This window comes from Dermacentor silvarum, chromosome 1 (genome assembly GCF_013339745.2).
Source record: "Dermacentor silvarum isolate Dsil-2018 chromosome 1, BIME_Dsil_1.4, whole genome shotgun sequence".
In the NCBI taxonomy this organism is placed as follows: Eukaryota; Metazoa; Arthropoda; class Arachnida; order Ixodida; family Ixodidae; genus Dermacentor; species Dermacentor silvarum.
The window spans coordinates 191,281,998-191,306,806 of NC_051154.1; the positions used below are offsets into that span (position 1 = coordinate 191,281,998).

Here is a 24,809-nt window from a genome sequence, read left to right on the forward strand (position 1 = left end):
AAAGCGAATGCAGAGCGCAGCGGGAGATGAAAGACGGCGATAGCGAGGAAAGCGCGAGGGGGAGGGTGCAGCGGAAGCATGAGGAGGAAAGCGGAGTGCTGCACGAGACTTTTTGCAACGGCGGCGACCAGGCATGCGGCGAGCGCGTCCAGCGATACCACATATGGAAACAAAGCGCTGGCGTGGGCTTCGGACCCACTGCGCATGCGCTACATCATCTGCGCCGTCGCCGCTAGAGAAACGCGCTTCCGTGTTCACGCTTTCTTTCCGAACAATGAGCGACGCAACCGGTGGACATGCTTCGTCTACTGCTGCTGCTAAGCGAGTTGCCTGAGGCCCGAGCAGAGGCTTGCCGCCGCCGCCGAGAGGACCCTGTCGTTCAGAATCAAATAGTTTGCCACAATATATCGCGAATCCAAAACACTTAAATAGCTGCGCTCAAAATTCGCACTAGGGAGTATCATAATCGTCGGTGAATTTTTTCCCATTTTCTGTTAACACGGGCAGTGACCTGTAACCTAACCCGAGAAACAGGCTTTGTTCATTCGCTTCCGTTTCTCTTCTTCTTCTTTTTAGATCCTTCTTTAAGCCACCGGCCATAACGACAGGGCAAACGGAGAGGTAGAAGAAGTGTGGTGCGGTGCTCGTGCGGCTCGCGTGCCGTCGTTCGAGGCGCACAGTCGCGTGGGGTTTCCGCAGAAGACAGTCGCTCGGCGAGGTCGTCCGCAGGCCCTAATTGGTAAGCGCCCCGCCGATTTGCCGTCGCGTACGCTTGCGGTTTGGCAGGCCGTGGCTTGACTCGAGTCAAACGTGCGCAGCGACGGTAGGCGCTCAGCGCACCAGCTGGTAAGCGACGGAATTTTTCGCTTTAACGGTCTTCTTACCTTCCAATGGAACGCTACGTGCTGTGTGTCTAAAACTTGGCTAATCGAATCGGCAGGGGAAGGAGGGTAAATAACATGGCTGGAGGTGAGGTGCCGTCGTTTCGAAAGGCGTGTCCTCTCGTCGAAACGCTGGCTTTTGGCAAGGTTTGTCTGTTGCTATTTATTCGAACGAGTTACCTAACGGCTGATATTGTCTTTGTAACCAGACTATTTCTGAAACGCTGTACGTCTTACAAACCATTATTATACTTAAACACTCTACTTCCTCTGAGCATGAATCCAGACGAGGTCAGTTTGCTATTCCGTTTATTAAGTCCTCGCTCGGACGCCCAACTTTTCCTTTGTTTTTAACTGGTATGCTATACGCCTACACCGTGTTTGTAAACAGCGGTAGGCACCGTCGATATATTTTAGGCCCTATAGCGACGCCGCTATGCTCCGTCCACGTTCGCCGCCGCCGCTTGCACGCGAAGATGCCGCTCTTCCTCTTTTTTTTTTTTTTTTTTTTATGTGGTGGGGGTTCTGAAATCACGATTCCATTTCATGAAGCACGCGATAGTGCGGGCTCCGGATTAATTTTGACTACGTGAGGCTCTTTAATGTGCACCCAGTGCACGTTCTTGCATTTCGCCCCCATCAGGAATACGGCCGAACGAGACGGTAGGCCTAGCTCGCTGACCGCCGCAGTGACGGCCGATAGCGCTTGCGATCCGACCTGCAGCTCATCATAGTGCGCTTATTTTTGACAACGCGATTAACGTGGGCTTAAATGAATTGATTTTGTCGGTCTCGTTAGTGCGAATAGCAAACGAAACGTAGTACTTGCAAGTCAGCCGAGCCGCATCGCTGAGACGGCCGGCGCTTGGTTTCCGTCTGCGAGACGAAATACCGTCGGATTGTTGCTCGCGATCGCGCCAGTGGTTTAGTACTGGGCGCGGCTTTACGAAAAATGCATAAATTAGGCATTTTTTTTCTAGTAACTACGTTTTCATGTGAAAAACTGTAGCCGATTTATCGCCGTGAGCGTCGGTAGAAGCGATCGCCTCGTCTGGGTACCGGCCCTATACGGCGACGCCGGCTGTGCAAAGGCCCGCTAATCTGAGCTGTTGACCGCGGCCGTCAAATCGCTCCAACTCTGCACCAACTCTGTACATTTTATTTCGTGCGCGGAAATTCATGAACATGTTTAGGTGCGTTTAAGAGTTTATGACATCGGCACTTAAGCAATTAACGCAGCTGTGACCGTGCTGCCTGCGTATGTGAACGTGTGATAGACTACCTACCCTGCAGGTGGTTCAATTTCTAGAGATGAAAATTAATTTGAATGTGACATGTTTTGAGATGAGTGTGCTACTCGATCTACATCCAAGGCTCATCCTAATCTAGGTTTCCCAAAGTGTGGTAAGAAATTGTAATGACACGCTATTAATTAACGACCCTGAGTACCCTTGTTGGCTAAGGCACGCCACGCAAAATAACAAAGAAGAATAACCGTTAAGAAACGTTTGGCGCATAATAAATAATCTGGTATCGAAACCCAAATTTCGCTTTTTAGCGCGGCGGGCCATTGCTTGCGACGGTTTTAATGAACAGGAAACCTATGAAAACTTCAGTCTCTTGCGTTTTTCGGCGCAACGCAGCTCGGCATACTGCGTTTCCTTTGTGTAAAACCATGGAATTAGGACCGCACACACAGAACCGCACCCGCGAAACCCAGCTCAGGTAGGCGCGGCGGCGGAGTGCCTACCGTCCGAAAGTCACTTCCGATGACAACGCCACCACATTTTCATGACGTAGCGCTGTGGTGTAGGAAGCTTTAAAAATGTGCAGATAGTGGCGATTTAGTTCCCATTCAGTTACTTCTTCTTTTCTGTGGTTTTACGTGCCAAAACATTCAGTTATTGTTAGCACCATCCCGCGAAGAGCTGTCCGATCGTTATCACGCTTTCAAGCAAAAGCGAGGTGGTTTCACCGAATAACCTCTTTCGCAGTAGCGTACTTCGAAGCAGAACTGGCCAAAAGGTTTTTGCTTCAGGAACAATGTTCAGCCGCGAGTAAAAGTTTGGGTACGACTGCATCAGCAAAAAAAAAAAAAAAATGTTCTAGCGTGCACAGCTACGCAATGTGCAATTGCTGCAATACATTGTATTGGTCGAACACGACCACGTAGGCTGTATCACTTGATTTCAGCCAGCATGCCCAGGCTGCGAATAAGTTATTGTTGTGCGGCACTACTGGTTTTTGAGCTATTGATCGGGTCTGTACATGCTGGCGTGCTACGGGCTACTATAATCCGAATTCACGTGCATTTTCGACAGTTAACCCCAAACGCGAACACGCGAATGGTGTTCCGTGTTGCGTGAATCGTTTAGCGCCGGCGAGTTATACCGGGTGTTTAAGCGAACGCTTTCAAAATTTTAAGATTGCCTGTGGCAGATAGCACAATTCTAGTCCATGAGCTGGTCTACTCGATGAGGCGGATTATTTGGACAATTAGCGCGGGGACCTAAAATAAATCGGGGCTCGAATTCACAAACTAGTTTAACAAATCGGCAACGTGCACAAAAATTCATGAACGATACCATTGGCATCTACTTGAAAGTAGCATACCGCCCAAAAAGGGAACCTGCGGGTTTGCTCGCAAAGCTATAATACATGGTGTTTTTTTTTTTTTTTTTAGGTGCACCAAATATTTAAACATTGCCTGTGGCAGATAGCATAATTCTAACTCTTGATAGAAATTTGTCGATGAGGTGGCCATTACTTATACGAGAAATCAAAATGATTAATGGAATAATTAACATAATTATGGTAAGTAACCTTTTAGTTAATTACTTTACGGCACATATTTCAATCTACGAATTGTAGCCGGTGAATTCGCAAGGCGTATCCACTTGGAAATAATTCTGAGGATGGCACCGGTGTCGAGATATGTGCTGTCCAACTTGCGGTAAAAATGCATTGTTGTTCCACTTACTCTTGTTTTGAAAACGCTGTTCTATGCATTGAAGCACAAAAGTAGCTGGAACGCCTATGCATTTCGTCGGACACATTGGAAATTAATATCACGAAATTGGCGCAGCCCTCAGAATTCGTTCTAAGTCGATATGCGTTGCAGAATCACTAGCTACAAATCGTAGTTTAAATTATGTGCCTTAAGTTAAGCAAAAATGCAATTAGCGTAAGTATGTTGGGTATGTTGGGTAAGTATTGATCAATTAAGAATTTTGATTTCTCGTGGAAGTAATGGTCGCCTCATCGAGCAATTTAGATTAAGGGTTAGAGTTGTTCTATCTGCCACAGGCAATTTTTACAATCTGGTGCAGCCAAAAAGGAAAACTAAAAAAAAAAAAAAAAAAACCTCGCCCTGTATAGTTTCGTAGTTGAAGAATTCGTCTTGGTCCAAGGATCGAACCAACGCCTTTTCGGAGCAGTATAGCTCCGCCAACTGAGCTAATTACCATAAGACTGATAGTTAGCTATCACAATTTGCCGACTCCTCTTGTAACGAACAGCTCTAGCACATTTAAATGCAGTTGTCAATCTCTACATCTCGTAAAGCATATACCGCGCGTCACTCTCGCCTATACATCTAGCAAAGCATGTACCGCGGACGCCGTTTTCAAGTACCAGGAGGTACTTGAAAACGGTGTACCAGGAGGTACCTTCTGATACCTCCTGGTACCTTCAAGTACCAGGAGGTGTCAGAAGGTACCCCCCCCCCCCCCAAAAAAAAAAGTCATTACCAAATCCTGACTGGGAGCTTACCACTGTCGTTGAAAAGTATACAATCATTGACTTCTACCGGTGCTAACATATGGGGCAGTAACTCGGAAGTTACCAAAGAAGCTTGAGAACAATTAAGGACCGCGCAAAGAGCGAATGAACGAACAACGTTAGGCGTAACGTAAAGAGACAGGGAGAGAGCGTGAATCAGAGAGCGAACGGGGATAGCGGATATTCTAGTCGATATTAAGAGAAAATAATGGAGCTGGCAACCTATGGAATGCGTAGGGTCGATTACCATTAGAGTTACATACCATTAGAGTTACAAAATGGGTGCCAGGGAAGGGAAGCGCAGTCGAGGACGGCGGAAAACTAGGTAGGGTGATGAAATCAGTAAGTTTGCAGACGAAAGTTTGAATCAACTAGCGCAAGACAGGGGTAATTGGAGATCGTAGGGAGAGGCATTCGTCCTTCAGTGGTCATAAAGATGGGCTGATAATGATGATGATCAATTAAAGCTATGTACTTGTCGTTGTTATTGCGACGTCTTTTCCAGCATTTATAAAGGGTGTCACTTACAGTCCCCCGATAGACGCATCTTTGACTTCCAACATTATGGAGGTGCCTCAAGGGCAGCCGCGCGCCGATACGGCCATGCGGAGATTAAGAGTGCTGCGTGACATCGTGCGCAGGCATTCCCCCGATTCCTGCCGCCGTAGGAGCATCGAGGCAAAATGGCCACCTGGAACGAGGCTGACTGGCATGACGAGGCGGATGGCGACATCGCTCAAGAGTCGGCACGGGTGGCCGCCCAAAATTCCAGCCTGGAGTGCGACATCGACGTCTCGGTCACGGTGGCGCGCTCAAACTACACGGCCGCCGCGGTACGCGCTGCCCTTTGACGACGCGTCTTCGCTTGGTTGTTCCGGTCTCGTGGCCGGAACAATCAAGGAAGCTGAGATTAGAGATTTTTTCGGCTGATGAAAGATACATGTGTACCTCTCAGCTGTTCAAGACCCTCGCTCACTAAGATGACATTGCCTGACCTGCTGAGGGCTTGGTCTGCGGTTATATCATGTCATGTATTTACCGGAAGAATGCCACATTATAATACATCGACTAGTTCGCATCATGAGGGGAGTATGATAGGAAGCATGATATTCCTAGTTCTTTAGCACCCTTTTGAGTTTGATGGGTCAGCGAAAAAAGAAATCGAAACATAGCGTCTGAGTGTAAGGAGGTGGGTATGGACGAACTGCTCAAATTTCTGCAAAATGTGTTTGAAGACGGAAAGTTTTTCGCCACTTCCTGCATGATTCAGTTACAGCGCACGTCACCGTCGTAAGTTATGACGTTGCAAAGTCACGGTTCCTCACGCGTATACAGAGGGGACGTCGATTCAATACTTTCTTTGCGTGCTAGTCCTTGATTTTGTAGCAACAACATCGGACACCGAATGAGGTCAGAGAGTAAAAAGTATCATATCTATAGAGTGTATTTGCGACCTAGCTATTACACGAAGGGCTTTTTTTCAAAATCGGAAACTGTTATCTTTCCGTTATCGAACCTTCGCCGGTCGCACTACGGCGTGTAGGAAAGTTCTCCGAAGCTCCGATGTCTCAGGGGGGCCAATTGCCAGATTGTGAGACCTTTGCTCCAATCTTTTCAGGAACTTCTGTAAACTTCCTTGCGCTCTTGACACTTCATTGTACGAAAGCGTCATGAAACTACTCCTCTGCGATCTTTTATTCCTTAAGTCGTGTTTGTTTTTTTGTTTTTGTTTTTTTCTCATTAAGGACGGGCATAATATGTTAGCTTAAACGACCCGTATTCACTCATCCCAAGTAAAATATTTGTGAGCCCCGTCTGCGTTACGCGGACAGCCTGCAACTGCAATCTTCTCCTCTAGCTATCTCAGGGACTCACTTTTAAAAAACGAAATAAAAGGTAAACTAGACACTTTGTCATGACTACGATGAAGCTACAGCGCAAGCACACGACGACATAAATGAGATTTAAAACTGACGAATCACATTTTACGTCTCATTAGGAAGTCTTAAAACATGGCGATGCCTCCGTGAGTCCCCTATTTCTAGAAAGCCTCGCGCTTTAGTTCTAACAGTGCTGCATATACCGGCGAGCCCAATTCTCCGCTCGTACAATTACGCATTCAGGAAAGCGGGAAATGACTGTTAGCTCAGCATAATCAAAGATACGATATGTCATAACAATAACGCCTTATAAGATTGCCATCACACTGAACATTCTCATCGATCATGGGCGTCCCGTGCCATTAAGAGTAACATATTCTGAATGAAGCTGCTAAGCAATTAAAGGTTTGAGAGCTGGCTAGTTTTTTCATGCCGTGTTTTTCGCTTTTTTTTTCTATTTTTTACGTGCGTGTACGTCAACGTTGTCTTCTTTCGCGTCGACTTTGGTTGACAAGCTTTTCTTTTCTATTTTTAACCAAGCAGCAACTCGTAAAGTTAAAGCACTAAGAAAAAAAATGGGGACGAAAGGACGGACAAACGCTTGTCCTTTCGTTGCCGTTCTTCCTTCGCATTTCATGTTTACTTATAAACGCTCTTAGGTTATGCAGCAATCTCCTCTGCTTTGCACATCCCCCGTTTCGCCGTATACGAACAAATTTAGCGTAAGTTCCTCATAAATACGGTGATGCGGCCATGTGAAAGCTAGCATTGGCGGCTGAAACTCTGTACTAAAACGGTAACAGCAAGGCGTATACGTGTACCGGCAAAAACTCGCTAGTGCCTGCATCATCTGAAGATGTCGCGCGCCCGTATGGTTCTCTAAGTCTTGCTCCATGGCTTTATTTACAGAAAAGTTCGGGTCCTTTCGTGGATGTGCCATCTGAAAAGTCTGGACTGTCTCTAGAGTAAGTTGACATTTCAGTCATTTGTATATGAGCGAGCTAATATGTTCGGCACTAGGGATGAACTCGAGCTTTGAGCACGGTCAGATGTAACATAGCTGTAAAGGGGCCAAAATTGATTGGTTGTTAGATGCCGTTAAGATGTCGTTATACTTGAAAATATGGAAATGCCCGACATAAGGTGCGTTACGTAATGTGTAAGTAATAAGCAGTCGTGTCAAATACTACACGGAGGTGGTGATGTGCTGCTCTGATAAATTTACAATATAAAGTCTTTCATAGAGCGACGCACCCCCTGCACTGTGAGGTTCTGCTGGGACTTATCTATATCCTTTAAATAACAAAATGCCCCATAACTAAAAGGTTATGAGAAATACCTACCAAGAAATGGTGCGGGATGTAGAGGAATGTTCCGTTGTTACGTAAAGATAAGTGTGCATCTTGTACTTCCTGTTTCCTCTGCGTTCCAGAACATGGCGACGCTTTCGCCACCTCTGTTAGGAAACTAAGGCCATAATTGTTCTTTTTTTCTATTGTTGTTATTATTCAAAGATACCAGTGAGCTCAACCCGTCACGAATAGGTGCTTGACAGTGAATAGATGTGTGTGTTCTGACACGCTCCCTGCCAGCGAGGACAGTCTCCTGGACGGCGACCTGGACAAGGACTTCCCTCCAGGCGATGGCGTCCTCATTCCAGGACTCTCGGATGTCTCCCTCTCCCCGAAACACACCATCACAGCTGACCCGTTGGGTAGGTCGGCACATTATACGGAGCTTGTGCTCTTTCGTGTGAAAGATGCCTTCCACATGGAGGGTGGCAGGCGCATACCGTTGCCGTGTGCTACCATCAAGCCATGCAGATGCAAATGCGGGCCGTCTAGTGCCAGAGACGTATTTTTTCTATTTGCTTCCTATCTTATAAGCTTCTAAGAAGCGCTGCAAACGTTCGCAGTTTGAAAGGAAAAGTCAGCAGACCGCTATATAGAAACCAGGGGGAAAAAAAATTCACAGGGCAACTTTGGTTCGCTCGCCTCCGCCTTGAAAGTATTAATTGGACGGAATGCATTTTCCGCAAGCACGCACGCACGCGCATACAAAATAGCAACACACTGGATTGGTTTAGTTTTTATAACGAGTTGAGTTAGGCGTGAGTGATTGACAGTTGTGGAATGCACGGAATATCTGATTTCAGTGCTACAGAAGCAACACTTCAGATACTGCAATTATACCCTCTGATGTGACCGCGTACTTTCTTCTATACCTGCCCTTTCCTGCGGAAGGTTCACAGGACAGAGCAAGGGGCGTCAGTGTTCGTTTAGTTATTCTTCATCGGTACATCATTCTCTGCAGTTGTAAAATTTGTACCGAACAAGCGGATCATGCATAAACGTGCGATAACAGGTGTACTATATATTAGACAGCAAGTACGTGGTGTTAGGCTAATTTAACGCTAGAAACAACTCGATTCGAGGAAGTTCCAGGCGCCACATGCGCTTTGGTTGCGTTCGCGCGTTTTCTCGCCGTTTATCGTTTGCGCTTCCCTCTTAGACAGCAAGTACGTGTGCTAGGCTCATTTAGCGTGAGAAACAACTCGATTCGACGAAGTTCCAGGCGCTACATGCGCTTTGGTTGCGTTCGCGCGTTTCCTCGCCGCTTATCGTTCGCGCTTCCCTCCTGCCATGATGTATCATATATACGGGCGCTTTGAGAGCAATACCTTCCACCGGCATCGCAGACCTGAGTTTGTCGGAGGGCGACGACACGATGGGACAGCAGTCACCCTCGTCCAAACCCTTGGCCACGATCCCGGAGGAGCCCGAGCTCGAGGCGCAGCTTGAGATGGAGCACCCGCAGGAGCGCAGCCCCGAGGAACTGAGCACTCACATGGAGGAGGAGCCGGCGCCTCTCGTACTTGACGCGCTACCCCTCCAAGACCCCGACCTGTCCACGGAGGCCGGGAACGGTACGAGAGGGGGGGGGGGGGGGGGGGATGTGCACGTGTCTTATATTTCATCCAGTCAAAGCGTTTACGGTGGACTGTAGTCGCTGACGCGCGAGGAAAGTAGACGCTTCCATCGTCTCCCAAGCACGTGCCATATAACTCACAACGGTATTCATCCAACTTATCTCCAGACTTTTGCTACGCGTGCGGTGACGTACACGTAGCAAGCGCAATCGTGCCTCGCCAAACGGATTTGTGCAACTGTAGAGTATATCGCTGTTTTCTGATTGGCCGTGTCAGCGCACATCGTTAAGTTCGGCCGTTAGACAATTAAGCCCAGGTGGCGACACCCCAATTCTTCCTCCCACTGTGCAATTCTTTGAAATTACTCCTAAGACAAAATTGACTAAAGAACACTTTGAAATACTCCGACTAGCAAAACAAGTATTTCTTTTTTTTAATTATGGGGTTTTACGTGCAAAAATAACGATATGATTGAGGCACGCCGTAGTGTAGGACTACGGGAATAGTATTTACCAACTGAGTATCTTTAACATGCGCCCAATGCACGGCACACGGGTGTTTCTGCATTTCGCCCCCATCGATATAATGCTACCGCCACTGCCAAGATTTGATCCCGCGACCTCGGGCTTAGAAGCGCAACGCCATGCATAGCCGCTAAGCCATCACGGCGGGTCAAAACAACTGTGTATAGATTGAAGGATGTGAATACTGCTTTTCACAGGAACTATAGACAAAACCTGTACATTCGCCCACGGTACAGCCGTGCAAAGTGCACGGAGTCGTGTATTTCGGTACTTCTTTGAAAGAGGCCAAGCGGTAGGACATTCGAAGCTCCAGACTGTGGTTCAACACAAACGCTTCGCCAGTGGCGGCCCGAGTTGTGGGTAGAAATGGCAGCACAGGTGGGCACCGCGAGCGACATTTAGTTGACATCGTGGCAAATGCTCCGAAGAAGGCCGACATGACACATCGTAAAAGCAAGTCAAGTGCACTTGCAGAATGTGGAGGAAACGGAGGGATGCATGGATGGGATCGATGTTATGAACGTTCCCTTTGAAACGTGGTGGTTGGTTGCGCCACCAAGATCTTTTTCTGATTTTGCCTAATGTCTTAACTATCTTATTATTTTATTATAGACAAAGATTTCCAGCATCAAGCTTTCTGAACCATTATTGGGAACTTTGTTTTTGTACGCCTTCGTTGTTTGTGGTCTCCCTACTTTTCTGAGTAGCTGACTGAGCCACCCGCCGGGGTGGCTCAGTCAGCTAAGGCGTTGCGCTGCTGAGCACGAGGTCGCGGGATCGAATCCCGGCCGCGGCGGCCGCATTTCGATGGAGGTGGAATGCAAAAACGCCCGTGTGTTTGCGTTGTATTGCACGTTAAAGAACCCCAGGTGGTCAAAATTAGCCCGGAGCCCTCCATTACGGCGTGCCTCATAATCAGAACTGGTTTTGGCACGTAAAACCCCAGAAAGAAGAAGACTTTTCTGCCACCAAACCTCCCACCGCCTTTTACTGATCTCTGTTGCGGCCATATTTACTTTCCTCCTGCAATCCCTGAACCCAAGGGCTTCAAGGAGGCCCGCGGAGCTTAAACCAACGGCAGGGTAGATATCTTCATTCTAATAAAACACGTTCCATTGTTTCCCTTGATTTAGAGCAGCAAGCACATGCTTCTTCTTCTTGGTGTACCTCACTTTGTAACTGCGCGTTCTAAGGCATCCTGACGTTGCTTCGAAAAGTAAGTAGCCTCCCTTTGAGTTATCATAAATTTTTTCTTTCCTGATTTCGCTTTCACCTCTAAGGTAGTTACATCATAGCCGGTTTCTTTTCCATTGCCGCCATCAAAAGATTCTCAGCCTCTCGGACTTTGCGTTTAACGTTCTTTGCTGTCATATAGCTTATATTATCATCAGCATCATCATTATCTTCTCATATTTATGAGCACTGCAGGACGAAGGTCTCTCCCTGCGATCTCCAATTACCCCTGTCTTGCGTTATCTGATTCCAACTTGCACCTGCCAAATTCCCGATTTCATCACCCCACCTAGTTTTCTGCTGGCCTCGACCGCGCTTCCCTTGGTACCCATTCTGTAACTCTAACGGTCCACCGGTTATCTGCCCTACGCATTACATGGCCTGCCCAGCTAGAATTTTGGCTAATTCCCGTTTGCTCTCTGATTGACACCGCTGTAGCTCCGGTCTCTTAGCGTTACGCCTAACATTTTTCGTTCCATCGATCTTCGCGCGGTCCTTAAATTGTTCTCGAGCTTTTTCGTTATCGAAGTTCCTGCCCCATATATGTTAGCACCGGTAGAATGCAATGATTGTACACTTTTCTTTTTAATGACAGTGGTAAGCTCCCAGTGAGGATTTGGTAATGCCTGTCGTATGCACTCCAACCCATTTTTATTCTGTAAATTTCCTTCCTATGATCAGGGTTCCCTGTGTGTAATTGACCTAGATGAATGTACTTCTGCACATTCTAGAGGCTGACTGTCGATCATGAATTCTTGTTCTCTTGCCAGTCTATTGCACATTACCTTTGTCTTCTGCACATTAATATTCAACTCTACTCTTACACTTTCTCTGTTAAGGTCCTCAGTCATTTGTTGTAATTCGCCCCATTGTTGCTGGATAGGACAATGTCATCTGCAAACCGAATGTTGCTGAGATGTTTGTTCGCCGTTGATCCTCACTCCTAAGCCTTCCCAGTCTAATAATTTGAATACTTCTAAGCATGCAGGGTATAGCATTGGAGAGATTGTGTCTTCGTGCATGACCCCTTTCTTGATAGGTAATTTTCTACTTTTCTTGAGGCGCGATCGCACGCCGCTTCAACTAATCTTTCTACAGCTTCTCGGACAAAGCTTCCGTGTGCATTTTATTCACTAAGAGTAATATTATACAGTACCAGCCGGCGTAAATTAATGCGACTGAGTTTCCAGCGGGGCGCGCCTTTGACAGCGCCTGGTGGCAGAATGAAAAGGCAGCAAGTGTCATTGCTAATCATGCAATCTCACACCGAACATAAACGGTGAACACTTCGTGTATACTGCAGAAACACCGCATCGACGCTGCACCAGCGCGTTGATGCGACCGGCGACACATTTATTATTATTTTTTTTTTTTGGCTAAGCAGCTTCTATTTCTGGCAAATGTCCGCTAGAGTAAAGTGACACGCAATGTTAATTGTACCGGCAAAAACTCGCAAATGTCCACGGTCAAACGTTTAGCAGCAATGATAGTTCTGATACAAGCCAATTTCAGTTTCAGTGCACGGCTATACGGACGGCGCCCGGCGAACTGCGGCTCGGCCATGCTCGCATCGCATCCGGTGGCGCCGCAAATACCAGCATATTTTCTTTTGTGTGAAATTATTTCAAGGATAGGGTAAAGCGGCAACAACGGTAACAAAGCATTGTGGCTTAAGAGCGTCGGTGGTTCGTTCGGAAGCGCCGTCAGATTCGAAGTGAACCAGAAAAGTCGTATTCTCGAGGGCGACCTTGGCTGAGCCACAGGTGCTCATTACAGCGTGCGCTGCAACGTTGCTTGGTAGTTCTCAAATCGCCGCGCCGCGCCACGCACAAGCCCGAAAAAAAAAAAAAAATGTCGGAAGAATTTTGCTGTGTGCGCTTACGCTTGTCATCGCTGTGGAAAGACAGCAATTAATCGTTTCCCGAAAGTATCAGACAACGCTCAACGGAGAGCTACATGAATAGGAAACTTGTACATTGGGGAAAAGGTGACTGAAACTATCGTGGTTTGTTCGAAACACTTCGCTCTGGATCGACGACTTCTTTACTCCCGGCGTGTAGACCATTGCTTTCTCTTTATGTGTTTTAAATATGTTGCTGGTGTTTCAAATTGTTTTATCAGTGCACAATATCCATATTTACCTTCTGAAAGCACGACAGACGTTACTGCCTATACAGTTTTTTTTTAGTTGCACCAACTGTTTAAAAAATGATGTGGCAGATAGCACAATTCTAACCCTTGATCTAATTTACTCGATGAGGCGGCTATTACTTCTATGAGAAATCAAAATGTTTAATTGAATAATTAACATAATTACGCTACATAACATTTAAATTTCTTATTTTATGGACCATATTTTAATCTACGAATTGCAGCTAGCTAGCAAGTTCGTCAATGAAATGCATTGGTGTTCCAGTTACTTTCGTGCTTCAATGCATTTTCTTAAAATGTCCTTAAAGCGGGTCCAAAGTAAGTCAACATTATTGTCGTCAAAATCATAGACAATTGCTGTTATTTGAATGTAACGCGAGGGTCGAGTTCAAGCAACGAAAAAAAAAAAAGTTACGAACACCAATGCATTTCGTCGGACACTTTGAAGATTATCTCAAAAATGGTATAGTCTTGAGACGTTCAAGTGGACTATATACTGTGTGATGCTATGTGATATACTGCAACACGAGACACAGTAGTTGCCTATGAAGTTCGAAATCAGTTAAGTATCGTACCAGTAGCAGTGGAGCAACGCCGCGAACAAGTGCTTGCATCTTTCGGAGGCCCGCTACGCACAAACACTTCCATTTTTAAACCTCCGGCTCACTTGAAAGGCTATTTGTCTTTAAAAAAGGGCGCTCGCTAGGCAGGTCGGATGTTTGCACGCACAGTGCAATGATTTCTGTGGTTTCGTCGCTGAAATCCTTGAGACCGATAAAAATAGAGTAATCGGCAACAAGGACCCTTTCGGCTTCGACGAAACACCTCGATTCTACGCCATAAACTTGAGCACAGCACCAAACGAAAAAGCCGCCGAAAACCGCGATGTCGTAGTCATCTTTCGTTGTTTGGACAGTGTTGCCAGCACATGTGACGAATTCTGGACTGGTAGTTTGTAGCGATGTCTTATGCCTTATTCTATACTAGTCTTATCATCCACCGCTCACGACCGGCTGATCCCGTTGATAACGTGAGCGGACCGTCGCTCTGACCACTGACCAAGCGCGAAAAGGCATTAGCGTCGGAAAGTCATCGCTACAAAATACCGGCCGTGGAGTTGCCATAGCGATCAGCGGCGGTGAGGCTGCCGACGAAGCCATAGCGTAGCCGGCCACTCCTCTGTCGCTGAATGGCCACGTCGCTGTGGATATCTCGCAGGGAAATCTGTGCAGCAGGGAGATCTCGCCGTTTGCCAGCAAGACCACCGTCGGTCGGCGTTCCGCGTACCGCAAACGGCGTGCGGCGAGTTGCCGTGCCGCTAACGTGGACGCCCCTTTAATTACCGCGCCGTGGATACTATTAGTGGCTCCAAAGAAATCATCACCCTGTTTACGAAGGAACTGTCTCTATATGCGTCTGGTACATATGAAGAAATGGAACAAGTGATCGCTTACTTGAATTCCGAGGGCGTTTATATAAGGCTTCTTCGCTCGTGAATTGTATTTCGCTGAAACCCTGAACCGCCGTTCTCAAGTATCGCTTTCTCAACGTAGAAAACAATTTACTTGTGCAATCATCGCCCTTGTCGAGTTATTTTACATGAAAGAACCCTTGCAGTGAGTCGATCTTTTTGAAACCGTACCGCGACGCTGTCGGCGGTATACGCTTCCAGGTACATGGTGGCTCCCAGCTTTCTGCGCAAGACACTTCTAGGGCGTTTTTCACAAGTAAATTCGTCCTCGATGATCGTAGCCTCTTCACCGTTTTTAATATTCAGACTGAGAGAAATAAAAAATAGAAACACGCCAAGCGCGCTAATATTAGATTCGTAAAATGTAAAAAAAAGTGCTGCCTGCAGGCAGCATGTTTTTACAAACGCGGCCCCGCGTTTGTTTTGGAGACTAGAGGTTACCGCGCTTAGACTAAAGGTTACCTCCCCCCCTTTGCGCGCGCGCGCAAGAAGACGCCGCCGCCACAAGCCACCATCCTTCTCGGCTCACCCTCGCATGCTTTACCTCGCATCTACAAAATACGGCGCGCGATGTGAACTCATCGCACTTGGACTTTATACGAAACATCACTGTGACGCCGATGGTTACGACGACGACGGAAATTAGCCTGGGGAGTCTATATAGTTGCTCTCGCAACACTACCACCACCACCACCACCACGAACAATAACAATAACAGCAACAACAATAACAATATCCTCTGGTATCCATATACCGTTGCTTGCCAGAAACTGGAGTGATCCGTGCACTTGCTGTCATGGTCATAACAGCCTGTCAACCGAACTTTCTGCAGATATGCTTCCTGACTCGTCGGAGCCGCACTTCCGGATTTCCGAGCAGTCGCTGGCCGAATCCGCGGTCCTTCACCCCGAGATGAGCGACATCTCGCTCAAAGAAGACAAGGCAACGAGCACGGCTGAGGTTATCATTATCGAAGACCTGCCCGTGCGGCCCAAGTCTCCATACCAAACGCGCAACAGGCCGCAGATTTCGGCGCAAAGGCAACTGTCTCCCTTTTCGAGTAAGTCCATTTCGCGAAGTGAATGCAAAAAGATGAAGTGGTGTTTATCAACATAATGCTATATCCGTCCCATCTCACGAGCCTGTGGTTATGAAAGTGAGTCTCTATTCCCACAGGGTTACACGTGCCGGCCTTGGAAACTTGGAAGTACGGACACAGTATCGTATTAAGGGGGCCATACACCATACTGATTCCGATACTCTACATCGCGCTAATTCCTGCGGTAGCACAGCTCAAGACTTAGCTTCCAGTGCATTTGACGAACATAAAGTTATTTTGCAGCTTAGTGTAACGACACAGGCTCGATATTTCTAGAGCGAGAGCAACCGGCAAGCTGCAGCTGCATACAAAAACAAAACAAAAAGTGATTACGCTTTTAAAGTCGCATAAAAAGTCAAGAACAATATGCAGTCCTACATACATGTTTTTTTTTTAATTTTTTTATTTGGCGCGCACTGTACATATATTGTTGTTACCCGAAAGCGAAGGAACATATGTTATATTTGGAACGGTAGAAAATCGTCTAAAAAAATGCACAGATGATTACGATACCCCCTAATGCGAAATTTGAGCGCAGATCTATACGCGTTTTCATTTCGCGATATATTGGATGGCACGGACAATCTGCCTCGGGCAGCACGTTGCAAACGTAGCGAAGTGTGGCGCGACTGCCTCGCTAATCGGAAGATTGCGAGAGGCAGCGCGTTGGTGACGCGTGGGGTGACGCTTTCTGCATAATATACAGCACAGTCTGAAAGCACGCGAGGTGTTTAGCTGTGGCTTATGCAGCTTTCTCGCGTGGAACAGGAAGCTCGCGCGAGCCCGTCAAAAGCTCAACATTTGTCCGCGTGTTAACGGCACAGAGGCTGTATCGGGGACCCAGCGTTTGTGCCGTCTTTTCGAACCTTTCCCTTTATTCTTATCCGTGCCGCGTATCTAGTGTAGCGCAATTGTTGGGCTTAAAGGGGGACTAAAAATGAATAAGGTGGCATTACTTAATTACGCTTTTGCAATAGCAAAACATCCACTCTCACCGTGACAAGAGGTTTGGTAAGTTGTGAAAAACAAAAAAACGAAAGACCGCTAGCGACGCCTCTGCATAACGTTCCCTCACTATAGCCGGCCGTGAAGTCATGAATCTTTACAGCGACCGCTCCGCTCTAGTTAATTGTGTATGGAAGGACTGCGATGAATTTTAAAATACTAGAGTTAAGCCCGCAAGTTTCGATAATTTCTCCTTCGTGGCCTTAAATACGAGAACATGTTGAGATGACCTCCCACTAAAGCACTGCTCTATATAAAAAAAAAAGAAAAAACGTTGCCATCGTTTTAAAGAATCGTTATTGCGTTTATACATGCTCCAATAAAAGCTCCTTTGAAAAACTATTTAAGCTTACTCTCTATTTTTGTAAGGATGGCGTCAAGGTTTAGACGTGGAAAAAAAAAAAAAAAAAAGAGGACTGTGCGATTTCTGAACCAAAGCAGGTTACCGCAGATGCAGCGGCCGCTGATTGCCATAGAAACAGTGAAAGTATAGTCACAAATATGTTTGTAGCTACAATGGCATTCAATTGCGTATTGCCCATGGAAGAATATGTTTGGGCGCACCTTGACAAGAGACGCGCAGCGGATTTCAGCGAGAAAACCGGCCTGAAGCGTCCGCCCATGGCTGCGCACCGTAGCGTCCACTATAAGCTTGCAGACGCAGTCTCGCGCCACAATACGTGCGTTGTGGCGAGAAAGAACCAGGGAAAGCTGTAGTCGTTTTAACGCAGGAGAAATAAATCAATGAGGTTTATTAAACGAATAATGCGCTTGACGGCGTACATTTGTTGCGGCGAGGATATTTAGGTATATAGCGTTTGTTTCCTTGCGTAGTTTCCGTAAACAGAGCCATGACCGACGCATCTGTGGCGGCATACATAGTACAGATGCCGCCACCTCGATATGCTGTCCCGTATTGAGAAAATGTCGGGCAATGACGTAGTACGTTTCGGGGAAACGTAAGTCTGCGGAGACGTCGTGAAAAACCACTCCTGAGGTAACAAAAGGAAGTTTGGCCTCCAATAGTAGTCAACCTCTTTCCGCCAAATGAATGAAAAATGGAATTTTGGAGGAATAATTTACCACTCTAAAACTGATTTAGCTTTGCCCTTTAAGGCATGAATTAAGGGACGGTCACATGAAGAGTGTCCACGCTAAGTGTGCGTGCGGAAAATCTTGCCGTAATTGCTTCATTGCCGCAACAAAAACGACTTATTTGAGCACACTTGGCGACATGGCCTGTTGTGCAACCATGCGGATCGCAGGCCCCGAGAAGCTCGCGCCTCCGCCAGCCGAGAGTCGGCCGATGCCACCCCCGTTGTCCCAGCGAAACCAGCTGGGAGCACGCCGCAAGGCGGCGACCGTGTCGGCCGAGGTGCCCAACTCGCGTTCGGTGGGCGCTGAAGCGGCTCCACCCGTCATGGCCAAGGGCTCCGTGGCCAACCAGTTCCTTGAGAAGATTGGGCAGCTGCGTGGCGCCGCGGTGTTGTCCGAAGGCTGCCACGACACCTACACGCTGGCTGAGGACCTCATGAGCATCGAGGGCGCCCAGAATCAACCCGACAAGTACAAGAAGGAAGACTTTGGGGAGCTATTCACCAAGAAGTCGTGAGTTTGCACCGCACCGTTTGCTGTTAGACTACATATACAGAATTAAAAAAAAATATTCGTGGCAGGTAGCACAATTCTAATTCTCGAACTCGTTTGCTCGAAGAGGCGGACATTACTCGCACAATAAATAGAAATATATAATTGACTAAATAACAAAATTTCACTACGTTTTTAACTGGTTACTCTACGGCACATACTGCAATTTACGAATTGTAGCCGGTGGGTTGGCAAGACATATCCAGTTAGAACGATTTCCAAGGATGGCACCGGTTTATGAGATTTGCGCCCTCAAACTTGCGGTAAAAGTACGCTGTTGTAACACTCAATTCTTAAAAAAAAAAAAAAAAACGCCGTTATGTGCATTGAAGCACAAAAGTAACTGGACCGTCAATGTATTTAGTTGCAAACTTCGGGAAATAATATCACGAAACTAGGGTCATCCCTAGAATTCGTTCCAAGTGAACCGCCTTGCGAACTCGTCGGCTAAAATTTGGAAATTGCAATATATGTAATAAAGTAATTAGCCAGGAACGTAATTAGTGACATTTTGTTAATTAGTCAATTGTCATTTCCACTTCTCGTGCAAATAATGTCTGCCTTTTCGAGTAATCAAGCTCGAGGACTAATATAATGATACCTGCGATAGGCGATTTTTAAAAATTTATAATTTAGAAAAGAAAAAACAGTAGATTTCGAACATGGCTAAATGCAATTAGTGGCGCGAGCAAGTGGAAGACTCTGCGCCAAGTCGTTTTCAGTTACGAGCTGCACTCGCTGAGCGCTTAGCACCGTTTGCGCAAAAAGTCGTTCTTTCTTAAATGTCACAATGCGCTTGCAAGTCCACAGGCTTATAGTTTTTCGCACTGCGGGCCACAGGCTCTGGTCTTAGGGGTCCCTTCACTGGCACGACACGGAAGCAAAGAGAATCAGATGATCTCGTCACTCGCGTCTCCATTTTTGTTAAAGATTATCCTCCACCTCCTATGTGGCGAGCTGCAGCGCACTGTATATAGCGCCACGTATGCATGGATCCTCGACGTGTCTGCAACCCGAAGGCTATCAGATGCCATATGTCCTCAGCATTGCGTAGGTCAGTGACCAACATTATATTGCGCCATGCAAGTTACGTCGCTTCTAGCAAAATAACGAAGTATCTGTGAAAGACATGCCAAATCTTTGTGATACCAGAGCAACACATTTGTGGACTAAATCTATAAAGATGCATTGCTGAACGTGTAGTGTCCAGCTCTAGCAGTGCACTTGTCACCTTTATATCCTCTATATGGGTTCGCCCTTTTATAACCACGTTCACTTTGGTTTCCCAGGAGGTCGAGGATAAAACATTTATTAACAAAAATGAACAGACGCGAGTGACGAGCGCTTCTGGCTCTCCTTGCTTCCGAGTCGCGCCAGTGATCGCCTCAAACCACGACGGCTACCGCCGCGTGCCCCTCCCGCCAAACCAGCTGCTGCTGGTCACGCGTGTTTGAGCTGGACAGAACAGACTCCTACTGTTCGGGGGCGGGGTTTGTGATTCGGGGAAGATTGGGAGAGTTGAGCAAGCCCAAATGGTATGGTACAGCGAGGAATACTCTCCCCAGCTTGCGGACACTTGTGGGAGTAGAGGGTGGGTTGTATGGCATGATAGATGCTTAGGTGAAGGTAGGTGTTTGTTTGCAATTTCGCCACCAGTGTAATAGAACCTATTTGAAGACAGTCTTCTTAGCTGCCATTACACGGGTTTGTCGCATCTGGGATCTGGGTACCTTGTAACCATTTACAGAAAAAAAAAAGAGCTCTTTTGCGCCTCCAGAGCGTCGTAAGGGCGCAAAAAGTACATAAATGTAGGTCTCAACGAGACAAAGAAGCTAGAATTAGTCGCATAGTCGGTAAAATTAATGGTACAGGCGTAATTAGTGCCAATATAGCAAAAAAAAAATGCATTGCACTATACCCCAGTAAAGGGTGCACCGCCGTTGATATAGACATGCTGAGGCAAAGTCGCCGTACGCCACACTTTTGGGAAAAGGGGCGAATTCGCATCGTATAAGCAGGGCTCGTGCGATGCAATGGTGTCTGTAAGGGGCTTCGGCGGTGCCAACATGAAGGAATAATTAGTCGTTGAGTAGGTAAAATTAATGTATGGGCGTAATTAGCGTCAATATAGTCGAAAATAACCACATTGCACCGGGATCTCCGGGATCGGCCCACCTGACCTTTCAAACAAATGTCGAAGCTAAAGAAGACAAGGCAACCGTAATTGCGCGTGAAATACGATACGAATACGATACTAAATGAGTGAATAATCAGCATGAAAAAGATACAAAAAGAGCGATTAGAAATATATAATGAACACTTAGACATCGATCCATTTGAATAACCATGTACGTGGACCTCGTCTTGTTTAGCGTCGACACTTCACTGACCCCACCTTTTTTTTTTTTTTTTATTGGCGTGGTCAGTAATGGCGGCGCCGTAATCGCGAACTGTTGACGGTGCATCCCGGTAAAGCGCGTCTTGCGCTGGAGCGTGGGCGCTCCGGAACGCGCTCCATCATGCTCCATCATCATGTCCTCCGTCATGCTAGCGGGTTTGTGTCAAAGGAGCATGAGCTGATTTTTCAGGGGCATACTGGAGTCCGGACGCTGGCTGTTACATACTTGTGAACGACATCAACCGCTTCCTATAGGGTGTCTTGTTGTTCCCCTACCGACCATGTGGTGGTCCTGAGGGTGATGTCCGCATAGATCGCATGGTGCAAGTGGGAAATGGCACAAAGTCGTCGCTGACGAAGTGGCATCATTGCCACATTAAAGAGCGTAGGCGACAGGTCTGCCCCTGGAGTGTGCCTCAGTTTGATCATAGTGCCTGAGTTCGCTCCTAGGCATATGAGCGAAAGTTGCTAAACACGTATACCAACCACCTCGCCCACGCGTGGTCAATTCGTTGACACCGTGAAGAGCAACATCCAGGCCTGCATCTCATCTTCATCGAAACCGGGTAGCCTTAATGACATCTAAAATTTAACAGGCAGATTTTCAAGTGTTTCAAATATTGTGTCAGCGAGCCGATGTACCCTCCTTTCACACGCAATTCGGTGTCGTAAGCTTTTGGTTCTTTTACATGGTACAACTGCCGTTCGGAGTTAACTGTAGTTCGCTAAACAAGCTACGAACTGTGATTTGGCCGTCCGCGCAAACAAAACACTTACTCTCAGTTTGTTCAGTGGCTGCAATTTATAATAACCTTTCACTGCGTGTTTTCAGCCACAGCAATGACTCAGTGGCTTCGACGTTCTGCTGTTGTGCCAACCAGCCTGCTGATTTGATTTCCGGCTGTGCCGAGGCAATAGCCAGATTGTGGCTATTTGCGAAGTAAACCCCATAGTTAGCTATGCCCGTTTTCGTCGATGGTCGTTTCTTGTAATTGCTGTGCTGTCCGCAAACATTTTGTGGCTTCTCATGCACGCCTGCCAGTCTGTACTCTCCCCATTTGCTAATATCGAGCTGTTGTGGATAGGCGCTAGGGCCGGAACGAGGGGGCGACGGACGGCACTTCCGCGCGCTTGCTGCCCGTCGTTCAGTCGCAACACTGAAATATCTCGCGCTTGTTTGCCATTCTGGCGCTTCAGCTTCGCGTAAGCCTCGGCTGACTCCAGCCAACAACGCCACACGTCGATATGCAATCCCATACTGAAACCTGTGGAGCACATGCTATCACACTCACGCGTCGTTCTGTCATGCGATTGTTCATTTTTAGTTTCACCGAACGATGTTTACCAAGCGGCAGGCGTTATGCGAACCTTATGCACAGTGCTGCTCAATTGAGTCATATACTATTTATTCCTTGCAGGCTCAACGCTGCACAATTTGCTCCGAAATTGCAGGTAAGTTTTTGACACCGTGTGTCTTTCTCAAGAAAGGTTATTTGGTTACACAGCACCAGCCGACGGGAAATTTAAATGTTTAATAAGCATGTCTTAAGCCTGGTTAACCCCCGCCACTTGCATGCTGTGGTCGCGACTCTCCAAAAATAAAGTGCAATCTCGCGCTGGCTGCAGCTATGCGGCACCGGACTATACACATGTATTCAGCGAGTAAGATTTCATGGAAAGGAGATGGTCAATCGGCGTCGTAACGCATCCAAATTGATGAGTGGTGACAAAGCAAATAAGTTCAGCCAGTGTAGAAGTGCAGGGACGCGGATTCGGGTCACTTTGATTGGCCCTGCATGTCACCCTTGCTGTTGGTGAAATGTTCTTGTTTCTTTTTTTTGGCGTTCAGCAAACGACATTCCGTGGCTAATTCATCTGTCAATATATATATATATATATATATATATATATATATATATATATATAGAGAGAGAGAGAGAGAGAGCGTTTGTCACACACATATACTTTGTTTTCTGTATCCTATTTGTGTGGTAATATTCCGTATAACATTGCTAATAACATAGACAGGTAGCGATGTGCTAGCCTTATTCTATTGAACGAGGCAGCCTTTTAGTTTTCTATGAGTCTCCTGTATACCGTCTCCTTTTGTTGCCACTCTACTGCACAGTCGCAGACGGAAACCGAGGCAGAGTCCGAGGACGAAGAGTCCTCGCTGGACTTCGACCACCTGCCGATCCGCAGGCGCATGGACATCTGGAAGAGGCGAGAGGACCGTGCGATTCGCAAAGGCCTGTGAGTGCGCTAGTTTTTTGTAGCTTAACATGTTTCTGCTGTCGCTGGACTGAGGTCATTTCAGTTTCAAATCGATATGTATCACTGGTATTGACCGTTTATCTCCGACTAAACGTTTTTTCTAAATGTTCTCGTGCCGTTGTAACCCAACGAGTCCCTTTTCTTTTTCAAGCTATATTCTTGAGGTCGAAACAGGAGCGTGGTGATCTCGCTGCTGTTTGCGTTGTGCGTTGTCCACGGAAACTACTGTTGCCCTTATTAACAGGACGAACTTGCATTTGCACCAAATGGCGATGCACTTGAGCAAAACGAGTGGGAGTTTGCGTTTGGTCGGCGAGCATATGGTGCCTATCGATGACGAGAATCTCGTGACGCATAACGGTGTCCAGGAGACTGCAATTGATGCTGTAGGACGCTCAAGCGGGATACCGTACTTAGCGTATACTGATGCTGCATTGCATGTGAAATATGCGAACACAAAAGGCCGGACGGACACTGAACCAGCAGAGACACAACTGCGTGGACGCATCTGGCGGAGCTATAACTCTCTTATTGTTTCACACGCGCACAAGTCGCAAATACACGAACATAGCATTCAATGGGGCTACTGCGAGGTTCGGACTTGCAGGATTTTAACATTAAATGTTGGCATTTTATAACGAGCATAAAACTCCTTCGCAGTCGTGTAAAGAATCGGATCGCACACGCAAGCTTTCTTGCTCCGGTATTGGCACAAGCTGTAGGCAATGTTAATGCGCTCAAAGCAAGCTGTAGATTAGCTGCGCTGTGACTGTGCAATTAGTGCGGTGTTTCGGTTCAATACCGCGCAAAAGGATCCGAATCCTCTACGCTAATGTTACGCTCCGCGATATTAGAAATGAACCTGTGAGACATGACGCATTGCCTGAAGATCCGGATGCGCTTTTTTAAGGGGCGGGGGAGGGGGATGGTGAAGAGGGGCAGGCCTCAAATGCTTTCATTCAGTGCACATACTCAACTTGTCGGCCTTGGTCATGTTTTAACGTGTGCATTGTCTTCCCTCAGGATTCTGATCCCCAAGGTGGGCAAGCAGGGACGCTTCCCGATCTCCGCCGCTGGTCTGTGACCTCTTCCACGCCGACGACCTTTTGTGTTTTTTAACTTCTATTTCTAAAATAAAGACTTGTCTTCTGCGTTCCCAAGTTTGATTTTACTGTCAATACTCGCGGGAGGATTTTCAACTCAGTTTTGGGCTGGCGTTGGATCAGTGCTGCGGCTGACGATGGCGCAGATGCCGATCGGAGAGCGTCTCTGATGAGGCAATTGCTGGAGAGGTGCGATAACTTCTGGAAATTGAAGCCTCCAGCGATGAGTATGACCAATAAGTTATCAAACCTGCAACTGTGGCCCTCAGTGGTACGAGGCTTTAATCGTCAATAGCTAGACGAACTTATATTTAGAGTGCGAGTATCTGGTTTACACTATACTTAAACTTACCTAACTCAACTTCTAATATAGCGCACATTTTTTGCAACGAAGGTATTCATTGTATCCGGGTTCGACTGGACTAAGTCACGAG

At 47.0% G+C, this 24,809-nt stretch overlaps 1 protein-coding gene across 4 annotated transcripts; it reads left to right on the top strand.

The window, feature by feature from the left end:
* Nucleotides 1-629: 629 nt before the first annotated feature.
* Nucleotides 630-24,426, top strand: LOC119436557 (fibrous sheath CABYR-binding protein). Of its 4 annotated transcripts, none has more exons than XM_037703435.2 (10): nucleotides 630-739; nucleotides 5,303-5,494; nucleotides 7,451-7,506; nucleotides 8,104-8,255; nucleotides 9,240-9,467; nucleotides 15,682-15,909; nucleotides 18,219-18,561; nucleotides 22,417-22,450; nucleotides 23,127-23,251; nucleotides 24,296-24,426. In XM_037703435.2, exons 2-10 carry the CDS (start codon nucleotides 5,345-5,347, stop codon nucleotides 24,354-24,356), a joined length of 1,377 nt encoding a protein of 458 aa, XP_037559363.1. In that variant the 5' UTR covers nucleotides 630-739; nucleotides 5,303-5,344; the 3' UTR covers nucleotides 24,357-24,426. The 4 variants fall into 4 exon arrangements, with proteins under 4 accessions (XP_037559363.1, XP_037559364.1, XP_049514513.1 ...); XM_037703436.2 differs by having other exon boundaries at nucleotides 8,134-8,255; XM_049658556.1 differs by lacking the exon at nucleotides 9,240-9,467.
* Nucleotides 24,427-24,809: the final 383 nt, after the last annotated feature.

Excerpts from the sequence above, each read along its gene's own strand:
- LOC119436557 (XM_037703435.2), top strand. The coding sequence starts at position 5,345 with ATGGCCACCTGGAACGAGGCTGACTGGCATGACGAGGCGGATGGCGAC. Across the intron at positions 15,910-18,218 it reads GCAACTGTCTCCCTTTTCGA|GCCCCGAGAAGCTCGCGCCT; the intron begins GTAAGTCCATTT and ends TGCGGATCGCAG. Across the intron at positions 22,451-23,126 it reads AATTTGCTCCGAAATTGCAG|TCGCAGACGGAAACCGAGGC; the intron begins GTAAGTTTTTGA and ends TCTACTGCACAG.